The 15,243-nt window shown below is 34.5% G+C and overlaps 1 protein-coding gene across 1 annotated transcript; it reads left to right on the top strand.

Annotated features, from left to right (window-relative positions):
* Positions 1-17: 17 nt before the first annotated feature.
* On the top strand, positions 18-5,536 carry LOC127857199 (uncharacterized). The gene is made up of 3 exons (XM_052393616.1): positions 18-191; positions 3,156-3,330; positions 5,109-5,536. Exons 1-3 carry the CDS (start codon positions 18-20, stop codon positions 5,534-5,536), a joined length of 777 nt encoding a protein of 258 aa, XP_052249576.1.
* Positions 5,537-15,243: the final 9,707 nt, after the last annotated feature.

Here is a 15,243-nt window from a genome sequence, read left to right as displayed (position 1 = left end):
ACAGGAAACGCCAAAACATGGTGAAGACAACGCGCCCGCCACTTCCGCCCATCATCAACGAGGACGACGGGGAGTTGCCGTTCTTCAAGCAGGACTTTTTTTCCGACGTGGGGCTGATAGTAAGTAACACGCGGGCGCCGGAAGGAGGTGTGGACGCCGCCCAGCACGGCGCAAGGCGCCCACTTCCTGTGGTAAATCTAACCGCTGTTGAAACTTTATTTTTGAAAAAAAATCATTCGTAGCGCACATATTGGTATTTTACATCGTCACATACTGAAAAGGAACATGTAACATCTATAAGCCCAGTTGTGTAAAATCAAGAAGCACGTGCATGAAGACACATTTTCTCTGAACGATCTAATTTTGTATTATGAAAGAAGCGCGCTTTTAAAGGATTGTGCTTGTAGTAGATATACAGCATAGATGGGTACGTGTGATGAAATAAATATATATATTAAAAGTTTCCGTTAAAACTGTCAGCATTTTCAGTGGTGCAATTAACATTATCATAAAGAAAACATACGGCATTTTACTTTCCGTATATTTTGAGTATTTTGACAAGCCTAAGAGTTAATCCAGCTAGTAGAAGTAGTAGTTGTAGTAGTAGTAATAGTAGTAGTAGTAGTAGTAGTAGTAGTAGTGGTGGTGGTGGTGGTGGTGGTGGTGGTGGTGGTGGTGGTGGTGGTGGTGGTGGTGGTGGTGGTGGTGGTGGTGGTGGTAGTAGTAGTAGTAGTAGTAGTAGTAGTAGTAGTAGTAGTAGTAGTAGTAGTAGTAGTAGTAGAAGTAGTAGTAGTAGTAGAAGTAGTAGTAGAAATAGTAGTAGTAGTAGTAGTAGTAGTAGTAGTAGTAGTAGTAGTAGTAGTAGTAGTAGTAGTAGTAGTAGTAGTAGTAGTAGTAGTGTAGTAGTAGTAGTAGTAGTAGTAGTAGTAGTAGTAGTAGTAGTAGTAGTAGTAGTAGTAGTAGTAGTAGTAGTAGTAGTAGTAGTAGTAATAGTAGTAGTAGTAGTAGTAGTAGTATAGAAGATAAAATGCCAAATGACATTCCAGAAAACAACCTTGCAGAAGCATTTGCTGATCACTTTATGAATAAAATTGATATCATTCGAGAATCTTTGAAAGATTTAAGATTTCTACAAAGCAGAAATTAAAGATGCACCATTGTTTGAAACATTTCAAGAACTGTCTGAAGACGAAGTTAAAACTCTTATTTCTCAATTGCAAACTAAATCTTGTGAACTTGATGTTTTACAAACAAATGTTCTTAAATCACATTTAAATGACATACTCCCTCTTTTGACCAGGTTAGTGAATCTTTCATTACAACAAGGAGTCTTTCCGCTGAAATGGAAGCAAGCGATAGTACGACCATTGATCAAGAAAATTGGTCTCGAACTTGAACTCTCGAACTATAGACCAGTAAGCAATCTCCCATTTTTATCCAAATTGATTGAAAAAGCTGCTCTCTTCAGGCTTAATATCCACACCGATAATTATAACCTTTAATAACGGAATTTATAATGTTTGGTAGTCGGAAACAACTTGACAAGTGTGTGACTGAGTCGGTTGTCATTATAAATGATGCAGTTCCAAAACAAAAGTGTATACGCTACCTTGGTGCCTTTCTAGATGAAACACTTAATTTTAAGGAGCATATAACGCGTAAATGCAGAACAGCCATGCTTAATTATTTTAAAATCAAAAGCATTCGAAAATATTTAACAATTGAAGCCACAGAGATTCTTGTCTTATCATTAGTTGTTTCACACCTAGATTACTGTAACGTCTTATTGTATGGAGCCGCCCAGTGTGATCTTAATAAAATGCAGAGAATTCAAAATATGTGTGCAAAGCTAGTTCTTAATCGGAAAAAATACGATAGTTCCAGTCAAGCTATGTTCGATCTCCATTGGTTACCGGTAAAAACCCGAATAGAGTTCAAACTATTGACCTTTATGTACAATTGTTCCCGCGGAAACGCGCCGGCTTATCTAACGGAACTATTAACGCTCCAATTTCCGAAGCGGAACCTGAGATCTGCCGACAATAACGTGATGAGCTACACAGCCCCTATAAACAAAAGACGAACATTCGGCGAAAGGGCTTTCCGGACTGCTGGCCCAAGAATCTGGAACACTATTCTATTAGCGATCAGGCAGTCAGAGACATTGGATTTGTTCAAAAGAAACCTGAAGACATTTTATTTTAGGAAGTTTGACACACTGTTTTAAATTGTATAAACTTTTTAATGTGCTCATTTCATGTGTATTTTAAACCCCACAATCAATGCACTCACTAATTAATTCATTATTTATTATCTACTTATTGATTTTTTTACTTAATTTAAGTAGTGTTTTGTTTTATTTATTTAGTTTGGTTATTTTAAAGTGTTTATCAGATTTTAGTTACTGCCTATATTTATATGGTGTCAGCTTTTTACCTCGTAACTTTTATGAATTTTATGTCATATTTACATGTACAACGCCATTGAATATGCACGCATAAAAATAGGCGTTTAATCAAATAAATAAGTTTCAAGTTTCAAGTTTTTACTAGTAGTAGTAGTAGTAGTAGTAGTATAGTAGTAGTAGTAGTAGTAGTAGTAGTAGTAGTAGTAGTAGTAATAGTAGTAGTAGTAGTAGTAGTAGTAGTAGTAGTAGTAGTAGTAGTAGTAGTAGTAGTAGTAGAAGTAGTAGTAGTACTAGTAGTAGTAGTAGTAGTAGTAGTAGTAGTAGAAGTAGTAGTAGTAGTAGTAGTAGTAGTAGTAGTAGTAGTAGTAGTAGTAGTAGGAGTAGTAGTAGTAGTAGAAGTAGTAGTAGTAGTAGTAGAAGTAATAGTAGTAGTAGTAGAAGTAGTAGTAGTAGTAGTAGTAGTAGTAGTAGTAGTAGTAGTAGTAGTAGTAGTTGTAGTAGTAGTAGTAGTAGTAGTAGTAGTAGTAGTAGTAGTAGAAGTAGTAGTAGTAGTAGTAGAAGTAGTAGTAGTAGTAGTAGTAGTAGTAGTAGTAGTAGTAGTAGTAGTAGTAGTAGTAGTAGTAGTAGTAGTAGTAGTAGTATTCATATTATTCATAAATTGTTGCTATGAAAATATAGATGATTGAAATCGACAACTACTTACTAGATATGTTAAGAACCCATATTTATCATTTTATTTCTTCTATAGGTGCAAGGAAAGAAGCTTTGGACTGCGAGGTGCATCCTCGCCTACAACTCGCCCGTGTTCGAGAAACAGCTTGCACCGGCCAAGAAGACGGAGATAGAACTGCACAACAAGAACTACGATGATGTTGTGGAACTGTTGTGCTATCTCGACCCCCGGGTCCAATACACCATCACCGGTAGGTTTTGCGATCAACATTACCATAATATTAGAAATCAGCCTCGCTCTGTGAAAAGGGGGTTTAATGCATGTGCGTAAAGTGTCGTCCCAGGTTCGTAGTTGCTGTTCGCACAGGCTAATCAGGGACGACACTTTCCGCCTTAACTAGATTTTTGCTACCAAGAGACTTTCTTTAAACGGAAAATATAATAAAAGCAAAAAGTGTAGTACCTTATTAGCTTGTGCGGACTGCACAGGCTAATCTTGGACGACACTTAACGCACATGCATTAAACCCCCTTTTCACATAACATGACTCAAAAAGTGTGTTATTTGCAAGGTAATGCAATAGAGGTAGTCTTATCTAATCATACTTAAAGACAGTCCGACTGTTCTTTCTAACGGTTATATACATTCTTTTGAATGATATTTTACTAAATATCACTTTGTCATGCAAACGATAAGTTATAATATGTGGTACAGTATTTTATTTTCGACCTAGATCCGTGGATTTTACGCATTGAAGTAGCATTATCATGGCGTATATAGCTTCCCATCTTCGGCTTTTGATTCTTTGTACTTAAAGAAACATATGAATTTAATAAGAACTTCTTGTTTTTATTGAAATTCAGTTTTACAATTTGAATTAGTCCAATTGTCCGAGTGAGCTTTTAAAAAACTTTTCTTGGTGGTCTTATAATCATACAATTAAGGCTTGATTATAAATTGGCTGACCATCTATTACTGAGGTTATTACCCCCTGCCGTAGGCGGAGGAATATTTTAGCGGTGTCCATTCGTCCGTCCTTTTGTCCAGAAGACTTTTGTGTCTGAAACCATACCTCAAAATTAATTGTGTCGATTTCTTAGAAACTTGGTATAAGTGTATACATGGATAAGAGAATGATATAGGGCAAATACCATCGCAATCCTTCTGCAAATAACGGAGTTATTGTTTTTACTTGAAAATAAGCACATGTTTGTGTCTGGAGCCACATATTGGAGCTACTTTAGAAGATTGTATTAACATTTGGCATGGGTTTATATATCTATAAGAACTTTGTGAACGTCAAAAAGCCATTTGTCAATAACGTAGTTATGCCCTTTTTCATTATGAAAAAACAACAGCCTATTTATGTAGGATTTTACTTTTGTGTGCAGTCTTTCCAATAACATATGAGCCAGAGTCATGAAACTTACGACGTATGTTCTCCACCATATTTGAAAGAGTCACATTCAAGACCCATAACCTTAGAGACAAAGTCAAGGTCACATATTGAGGTCAAAGATCAATTGTTCGTAATTTATCCATTACGTCAATGTACATGAATGGATTTGTTAATCATTTTCTACAATTGTGCTCCTTTAATTGGCTGTGTGTCACACGTAAAACGCGGGTTTCTAGTGTCATTGTCAAGGTCACACCCTAAGGTCTAATGTTACATGTTTTGATTTTATATGACTTATTTTTTAGGATTCTACCAAACATCAAGGTGTGCTGTAAGCTATTTGAAGTACAAATCAAATGAAAAATTTATTAAGAAAAGACACTACACTACACTTCACTTGCACATTTTCTTTAAGCTCTGCACCAACCATAAACACATTTTATTTTGCGGGGAATATCATTTGAACGAATTTACTAGTTTACAGTTTTCCGATTTGGGAAGCACAGACAATACCAATTCAATGTTATATACGCCCCACCCTCCTCTGAAAATGTGCATTTCTTACAAGTGCTTTGACGACACTATACATTGAAAGATTGTGCAGCTATGTTGCAACTGTCTCCTTTGTAGCGAAGTCCGCTAAACAGTTGATGCCATTGGCCGAAGAATATGAAATGCACAAGTTAAGAAGAGAGTGTGAAAAGGTATTGATGGAAACCTATCTTAGCCTTCGGAAAGACCACCATATCGGAGGAATCCAAGCGGAAATCAACGAAGAATATCTGCTTTTGGCGGACAGATACAAGATACAGAAGTTACTGAACCTTTGCATCGAGGAGTTCGTCGCTAATCCGGACATCTCTACCGCCAAGAGCGCCGTGAACTCGGAGACGATATCGGAGAAGGTGAAACTACTGATTTTGCAGAAGAAGCTGGCGAAACTAACCTACCATCTCGAGAAAGAGCGGCGATACAAGAGCGAGGTACAAGATGAGGAAAAGAAGCTGACACCGAAAACGGACTGGCAGAAATATTGGCATCCTCATGCTCTGGAATAAACGACATTGTTTGTTCTGACATATTTTTATAACAGCTGTTTGGACATAATAACATTGTAATCGTAGTTGCGACAAGATGTTTTTGACGTAATCTAGCTATACGTTTGTTTTGTATAACAGTTATATTAAATCATAATTTAAATGTGTGTGTTAACATGTACTATCGTAGTAAACAGTTTATATTCGTTCATAAAATGTATTGTTTTAACATCTAGTTGTTGCTTATTTTTTCATAATTACTGATTGTTCGAAAACAAGACATTTCATAATACAACCTTAAATAATAATAAATATTATTATTAATATTATTAATTTAGTTTAGACTAAAATATATTTTATAGAATGAATTTAACTGCAATATTCATAACTATTTTGAATGTATGTTTTGTATATATATGTATGATCATGCATGACTCTCAATACCTTATGTAATCTTATATTATTCTGCATTTCTCGAAATGGTGAAGATTTTACAGGAAGTCGCCTTCAAATCATTTTACCGCCATTATATACACGCAGTCTTTGTTAACTTTTGAAACCGGCTATTTGATATTTGACCACGCAAAACTACCTTGCATGCACAGGTAATTATAAACTTTATTTTTACAAAATCTTCACCATTTTTCGGATGTATTCAATTCAGTTTAATATTTCATTGCTGTAATTACATTTATGTATGTAAACTAAAATAATAAAAAACGCTTTAACATCAAAATTGTTATTATAAATATTTGGTCAATACAAATGCTACACATAGCCTGTCTGCTTTTCTACGGTATTTTTTAATATAAAATCATGACAATGTCGAACTACTTTTTTCAGCACAATCAGCCAAGCAGCTGTTGCCTCTCGCGGAAGAATACGAAATGTTTCGACTCAGACGGGATTGTGAGATCGTTCTGTACCATGCGTATGAACAGCTTCGGAAAGACCATCGACTTGGCCACATGCCACGTGAGATTTTTATTGAAGATAACCATTTAGCATATTGAACTTTAATCTTTGTTTTTCGAAACACAATTACTCATATAACTTTAATATAATAGGCCCGTACGCAGGCCCTGGGCCCTGGGGCCCGCCCCCCCACCCCAGCTGGTTGTCTAGTTAGGATTTGTTTTCTTATCGCATGTACACACATCCCTGATCAGTCAATTACCCATTATGATCCTGAATGCTTCATCTATCGATGGTCAATGTAACACGTCTTTTGACTGACCAAGGAAAGACGAGCAGCGAATGGAAGCAAATGATACAGGAGTAAGTTGCAGTCTGTTCAGGTTTTATGCCGTTTGCTGCTAATCAGTATCTGAGGGTTGAAAATGAAGCCTTTAAAACTTGAATCTGGTAAGAAAGGTATTTAATTAAAATTTATTTATTAAATGTAACTTTCTTATGGACCACAAATGCGTCAAAATAAATATCTAAGTGGTAAAGGGTTAAGCATTAAAATTCACCGTCAAAAGTGCCAAATTAAAAATAATAGGGAGGGAGAGACCCCTCCCGCACCCTCCCCGGTTGGGCACCCCCAGTCAAAAATTCCTGCGTACGGCCCTGTATAATATAATATAAATATGTTTGAACTTACGGCATTTATACTTTCATAGATATTTTGAAGTCCCAGTTAAATCAACTTTTTACAAGAAGTTAAAACTTTACACTTAACATATAGAAAATCATCAGGTTTGATGTAAATGACAAATTTGTTATCAATTATATAAATAATTAATAGTTTTTTTCTTTTTTGATTGTTTGTTTGACTGTTGTATTTGATACCGATATGATCGAAAACATGCCACATTACACACGCGTTTTTTTTATATTTTAAATATCAATGGGCTTTAAGCTGATATCTGACATTTGCTTTGGTGCCGAATTATTTACAGCAAATTATTCGGAACTTAATAGTGTTAAATTATCTCATCAATCGAATGCTAAGATGTTACACTGGTAAAAAGCCCAAATAAGCAGACATAAGTTCCGTTGTTAATTTTATTATGATCACGCTTGATATTATCACATAAACGATGGCAAACTGACAAGAGCAAACGTTCATGAAAACTATTTTTTAGTAAGTCGCGTTAGCGGCCGACTAAATTTACAGATCATGTTTTGCAAATCAGTATGTGCTTAGCTACGCTAAGGACGGTAACTCACTACACTAGGAACGATTACCGCTGCCTGTCTGCACTGCAGACGACGAATGCTTAGGAGCGTCTGCTTACTACTGCAGTGTGTATTTACCAGCTTGTAAGACGACATTGGCCAGTCTAGCGTTTATCATTGAAATCTGTACATATTGGCTGCTTTCAGGGAAAACGAGGCTTAATGCATGTCAAATAAGATTAGCCTGTGCACACTGATTAGCCTGTGCAATGCGCACAAGCTAATCAAGGACGACAACAGCGAACAACTTCATTGCCTTCAGCCCTTTGATTACATTGAGCAAACATATATACTATCAACAAAATATGTTTTCACCGGGATAGAACTACTTGTTTTAGCTAGGGAGACGACTAACTAGATTTGAAAATTATTAAATCTCTACCTTAAATGGGTAATGATTCTATATTGAGTCTCGCTAAACAAAAACGGGACTTAATGCACGTGCGTAAAGTGCGTCACACTTTAGCCTGTGAAGTGCGCGCATGCTAATCCGCGGCAACACTTTCCGCTTGTATAATTCTTTCCTTAGTTTGTTGTTAGCGATTCCAACTAAGGCGGAAAGTGCCGTCCCTTATTAGCCTGTGCGGACTGCACAGACTAATCTGTGACATTTTACGCGCAAGCATTAAGCCCCGTTTTCCTAGGAGCGAGGCTCATATAAAATACGTTTTCAGCGGACATTAACGAGGAGTACCTAATCATAGCGGACCGGTACAAGTTCGAGGAGCTACTTCAGATGTGCATAGCCGAGTACGTGCATTGCACCAACCATGACGTCACAAAGGGCATCGTTAACACCGAGACAGTCAGCGAGCGGGTCAAGCTTGTCATCCTGGAGCGGAAGTTGTCGCGCCTGAACGCCGCTCTGGAGCGCGAGCGGAAGTACAAATACGACATGGAGAACAAGCTGGGAACGATGTCCCCGAAATCAAAGTGGACTAATAAGTTTGGACTCTACTGAATTATGGGAGCGTTTATTTCACGTCTGCATTATTGTTGTAGTGTAGACCGTTTTACTACATGTATACAAATTCTGAATTCTGTATTTTTTTCAAATAAATGTTTGCATATTTATCGTTTTGTAGAACATGTTTACTGAATTCTTAAAATGCTTATTAATGTGTCAATCGCATGCTATATCATTTACTAGATGATTTTGTGTGTACTTTATTCTTCAAATTCTTATTTAAGTGCCAATATCAATGGCATTGTAGAACAATTCTGTAATTGAAACATTATGCTAAATAATTATGTATTTGTGCAGTGTAAATATGTTTGAGCTCGATTTCTTAGATAATCGCATTCATTACATGTTCATAAACCTGTTTGCAAAACCGAAGTGGACTAGTAGGCTTGGATAAGTATATATATATAATATATATAACAAAGTCTCTATAAGCCTTGTATTATTTAAACAAAAACGCTGTATTTATTTTATGCCGAAGCTTTCGACCTCACGGTCTTCATCAGCAGCCATTTTTTTATTTCAAGATGTTTTATATGATTACAGACACAAGTATTCAATGGTATGAAAACGACTTCTCACATAATGTCATGATGAATATGACTAGTTCCACCCAAGAGAAACATCGCTGTTCGTGAGATCAAAGGTATACAGCACTAATAGCCAAAGCTTTACAGCTGGGTCAAAATTGTATGTAGGGGGTATTTGTATCACCGTCACCTTCAGGGATATGTTCAGTGTATAGTGTGCACTTACAAAAGATAGTTATCATTGTTTTAGTATTGTATTTTTGAACAACTATAATAAAGTAATAAAGAGAACGTTACATTAAAACTTCGTAACGTGGGTGTATATTGATTGTCATCGGGTTTGCATCTGGGCACTCTTTGTGGAGGAGATCTTTACAATATATCATACAAAGGTTGAAACCTTTGGAAATAACTTTTGTAAGTATACTACAATATAACCCGGGTACTCTTAAGGGCACAGTGTACTTTTAAGTAAAACATGATCTGACAATGGCCGATCGAGCCTTAGTTTTGGTTCAATGTTTTGTTTCTCCGATTTACATTAATAAATAAAGCACTATGCATAAGCTATGTTGGCCTTATATAGGGACCGTAACAATTTTAACTACTTTTAAAAAGGGTCACCCAAGAATCATGCCTTTAAAGTTGTTTTTTTTTTCAAAATTTACCAAACGGTTTTGGAGATGTGTGTCGCTTGAATGAAGTGTTGAAGGACCACGCAAAATAAACGAAAAGCAGTCAAACAAGCTCACCCTGTTTTATAGGTGAGCTAAAACAGAACGTGTCCGCTTGTTGTTAACCAATATTTATTCAAACAGTTATACAACATTATCGTTTTTATACAGATTTATGCATTTAGTTACTGAATACTTTTGGTTTTATAAGATGCTGCCTTCATGATTTTTCTAACACAGCTTTCTGGTCATGAGCACGTATTCTGTTATGATTTCGAACACACAAAAACAAGCCCGTACAAAAACAATTGTGTTTCTTCCTTCCAACACGCTATTAAATATTAATGCTTTAAAAGGAAAAACCAAATGGGCGAAAGTTCCGTCAATCTTCTGCAGTTTTTTCTCACTTATTTCTTCTCCTTATATTTTTTGTTCAGCATCATCTTGCTGAAAGTTTCGTCAGCCGACAGTTTTGCTTCCATCCGCCGACAGACCGGTGCGTTTACGTTAACAATAGCAATATGCATACACCGACGACGGCCGTTGTGTGAGTAGCATAGTTTGGACTATATGTTGAACAATCAAGCTAAAAACATTGAATACCAACGAAAGCACGGAATAGCATTTCGGATTAGGATCGAGAGGGTCAACTAAGCTGAACTCATTATATTCTTATTATATTCTGTCCACACACCTCATCTGTTCAAATTCAATATTTTTAAGGCCCTTGGCATTCTGTCCCTTCATTTGAATTATACTGAATACAATTCATAACATATTCTAGACAGCATGTCATATTTAAGAAAGCGAATCATATTAATTGCAGTCCGTTTGACTTAATAGTATGCGTTCCTAAAATATTTTGACGCACATGATTAACATGATAGATAGCAAATCGGTACTACCTTTCTTCAATAGAACAATTTCATACATAGTTGATATTTTTTAATTGTACCACCTGTTTCGTATTCAAACTGCAATGAACTAGTATGACATTTCTATGATGATCATCGGGAGATGTTTCCAAAGTCTCGCATGTAGTCAGTGCAACTCGTTCTTTCCTCGCTTATTTCTGCTTTTTGTCTGTTTTATTCAGGATTATTGTGTTAAGGATTGGCGCCAAATGTCTTGGCTCATAGTCAACGGTTTCGCTGCCATCCGTCCTGAGTTTTGTGCTTAAAGATTTTTTGCTCTTTGTTTTTCCATCCTTCAAGAGTTTCTGTCCGTCGAACCGGGTGACTGTTTAAACATCTGCTTTGAAAACGTTTGAATCAAATGTATAAATTGCGTAATTATTGTGAATACGCGTGAACATTAAGATTTATACAATTTTTTTATGAAATAGCTATTTTTGTAATTTTGATTGTGATTTTCTGCGCACAGTGTACTTATCTGACCTTTATTTCTATAACACTAAAATTATCTTTTGAAGATATGAAAAAACAACAACTGCTTTTTAGAATTTACTGCCATACATTTTATGCCTCAGATCACTTTTATTACTCAATTAGTTTGAGTATTTCCAGTGTACGGAAATATGCTTTTTTCATGTCTCGGAGGCCAGTCGTTTATTGTTCTTTTTTTCTCACTTTTGTTATTTCTTTTTACTTCCTCATTTCTATGGTATATTCATCTTTTTGTATCTCTAATCTTTGTTTCCTTTTTTTGTTTGTATGTATGGATATATGTCTTAAAATAGAAACCATCTGGACAAGCACACAAAAATGATCAATTACATCACCCTCTACCGCTTTAAATGATTAAAATATGTACTTTGAATGTAAAAGGGCTAAACAATAAAGACAAACGAATAAAAATCTTCAAATGGTTAGACGAAAAAAAAACACTTTATGCATACTACAAGAAAGTCACTTGACACACTCTTTAGCACAAATCTTAAAGGATGAATGGGACGGAGACATCTATCGTAGTGGACAACATACTAATCAACAAAGCATTGCTTTTTTTATTAAAAACAATACAGGGATCACAGTCGATAACTTAAACGAAATAATAATTGGCAGACTAGCAAGTATAGATATCAAAATACACGAAACACAATTAACATTAATCAACGCCTACGGTCCTAACATAGACGAATCCACATTTTACGAAACATTACAAGCCTTCATAATTAATAACCAAGATAAAAAATATAATAATCGGTGGTGATTTCAATACTGTCCTGAACCCATCAGTAGATAAACAGAAGGGAAACCTTTATACTCATCAAAAAACTAGACACATTTTGAATAACATAATTGAAAACTACAATATGATAGACATCTGGCGTACAGTAAATCCAAAAGAAAGCAAATTCACCTGGCACTCAAACACAAAACCAACAATATTTTGTAGATTAGACTATTTTTTAATATCTGAGTCACTTTGCAACATTATTGACACATGTAGCATTACACCAGGATTTATGACAGACCACTCTCTAGTTGAACTTAAACTGCACAATATACAACCTGAAAAAGGCCCAGGATACTTTAAAATTAACAACAGCATCTTATTAGATACACAATATCAAACACAAATTAAACAGGAAATATTAAATACAGTTCAAAATAATAAAGACGCAAACCCAAACACCTTATGGGCAGTAATTAAAGGAAATATACGTAATACAACAATTAGATACACATTATTTAAACAAAAAGAAACACACAAACTTGAAACTGAAACCATCAAAACCATTGAAACACTTGAAAAACAATTGCATCAAACAAACACAAATGATACCACCGACATTGAAAATGAAATTACATCAAACAAACAAGTATTAGAAGGAATCTATCAGACACAACTCAATGGAATAATACTAAGAGCGCGTGCACAGCATGGTGACCACAATGAAAAAAATACACAATACTTCGCAAACATTGGAAAACGTAAAAGCGAACAAAAAACTGTACACAAATTAGTAGTCAATGGCAAAGATATAACAAACAGAACTCAAATACTAGAAGAACAACGTTTATTTTTCGAAACCCTCTATAAGCGAAAAAATGATGAAAATAACACCCTTTTTAAAAATACACATCACGCTTTAAACCAAGAGGAAAAACGACTGTGCGACGGATTGTTTAATGAATATGAATGTGGATTAGCCCTAAAAGAAATGCAAAATAACAAAATCCCAGGATCTGATGGCATCACAATCGAATTTTATAAAATATTCTGGAATGATATAAAAACACATCTAATTAATTCACTAAACTATTCATTTAACAACGAAAACTTAACTACGCTACAAAAACAAGGTATTATATGACTTATTCCAAAACCTGGAGAAACTTAGAATCCTTATTAAACTGGCGCCCGATTAGTTTACTAAACAATGATTATAAAATGTAACTAAAAGTATAGCAAACCGAATAAAAAAAATATTACCATCAATCATTTCAAAATCTCAATCTGGTTTCATAAAAGGACGTTACATTGGTGAAAACGTTCGACTTATCCAAGAATGCATAAACTATTTCAACAATTCAAATAATCCTGGTCTAATATTCTTTGCAAACTTTGAAAAGGCATTCGATTCGCTTGATCATTCATTTATGTTTTCTTGCTTAGAAAATATGAACTTTGGTGAAAGTCTCATCCAATGGGTCAAACTATTCTATACCGATATTAAAAGTATAATCATTAATTTCATATGGGACGGTAAGCCTGATAAAATAAAACGAACTCAGTTAATTCAATCTGTAGAAAATGGAGGTATCCAATTAACGAACATTGACTCATTCTTGAATGCAACCAAATGCAGCTGGGTTTAAAGATACCTAGATAATACCAATACAAGTTAATGGAAATTATTCTACCAGAAAATCCTAAAAAAATATGGTGACTCCTTACTTTTTGAATGTAACATCAGCAATACTATCTTACATGAAATTGCAAACGAAAACATATTTCTGTCTGATGTTCTATCAGCATGGAGTGATGTCACTCATAACCTAGAAACCCAAACCAGCAGTAAAACTATTTTATGGAACAATAAAGACATAACTTCAAACAATAAGACGTTTTTATATAGAGATTGGTTTGAACGAAGCATTATATATGTCGACCAATTATATGACCACAGAATTAAGGATTTCTACTCTTTTGATGATATATGCTACATATACGGAATACCTTCAAATAATTTTCTGAAGTACTACACACTAATCAAAAGCATACCCATACATATTAAATCTGAAATCAATACAAAAAATACACCATGTACTCAAACAACATTTGTAGAAAACATACTTGGAAGAAAAAACAAAACAAATAAAATATTTTACACACTACAAATTAAAAACCCTACAGAAAACTCCAAAACACAAAATAAATGGCAAGTCCTTTTCGGAGAACATGAACTTAATTGGAAACACATATTTACCATGCCATATAAAGCAACTATTGAAAGCACACTGAGAAATTTATAATATAAATACATCCATAGAATTATAGCTACAAATAAATATCTCTTTTAAAGCAAATTATCTAACTCAAATCTGTGTGACTTCTGCGGTGGAAACATCGAAACTATAGAACATCATTTTTGGGAGTGCAAACACATCCAGCCTATTTGGAATCAATTAGTATCTTTTCTTGAACAACAGTAACTAAACGTTAAACTATCTTTCTTAAATGTAAGTTTCGGAATATACTCATTAAAATCAATAGACTGTAATAATATTGTGAATTTTATTCTTATGTTGATGAAATATTTTATCTTTAACATGAAGTGAAAAAAACAAGTACCAAATTTTAATTGTTTTGTCCATAGTCTTAAACTAAAAATCCAGATTGAGAAAGAAATAGCCCTCAGTAATGACACATTACAAATCTTTGAACAAAAATGGAATCGGATTAAATTCTCATAATTTGTGTCCACTTATATACATTTCACTCTAATGTTAGTTTATCTTTCTAAAATATTGTTGTATATTTATTTTTTCAATCTTATAAGATCATTGTGAATATACAACAAAACACACAAGTCCAGTATGCTTTCTTCCGACTTTATACAACTCATTTTTCATAACTATTCTTCTGTTGTTCTTTTCTTTTCTCTTTAAAAAAATAAATATATATATATTAGCATATCTTGTATAACATGTCTGAACTTTATTGCTTTGTACAATTACTATGATGTATGATCATATACATGTACACATTGTATGTATTATATTGAATAAAATAAAAATAAAAAAAAAGATTTATACAATAGTAATGCCGTTCAATGAAACGGTTAAGTTAAATTATCCCAATTGTGTTAAATACTACAGCTGACCATGGCTAAAATTACACTAAATCCATACCCCATTTGTTCTCATTATAAAAAGGCCAACTTTAAATACATGTTTCTTGAAAAAT

Source organism: Dreissena polymorpha, chromosome 14 (assembly GCF_020536995.1).
Source record: "Dreissena polymorpha isolate Duluth1 chromosome 14, UMN_Dpol_1.0, whole genome shotgun sequence".
Classification (NCBI taxonomy): domain Eukaryota; kingdom Metazoa; phylum Mollusca; class Bivalvia; order Myida; family Dreissenidae; genus Dreissena; species Dreissena polymorpha.
The sequence above is the reverse complement of the archived record's forward strand: the minus strand, read 5'-3'. Positions and strand labels throughout refer to the sequence as shown.

Excerpts from the sequence above, each read along its gene's own strand:
- LOC127857199 (XM_052393616.1), top strand. The coding sequence starts at position 18 with ATGGTGAAGACAACGCGCCCGCCACTTCCGCCCATCATCAACGAGGAC. Across the intron at positions 192-3,155 it reads CAAGGCGCCCACTTCCTGTG|GTGCAAGGAAAGAAGCTTTG; the intron begins GTAAATCTAACC and ends TTTCTTCTATAG. Across the intron at positions 3,331-5,108 it reads GGTCCAATACACCATCACCG|CGAAGTCCGCTAAACAGTTG; the intron begins GTAGGTTTTGCG and ends TCTCCTTTGTAG.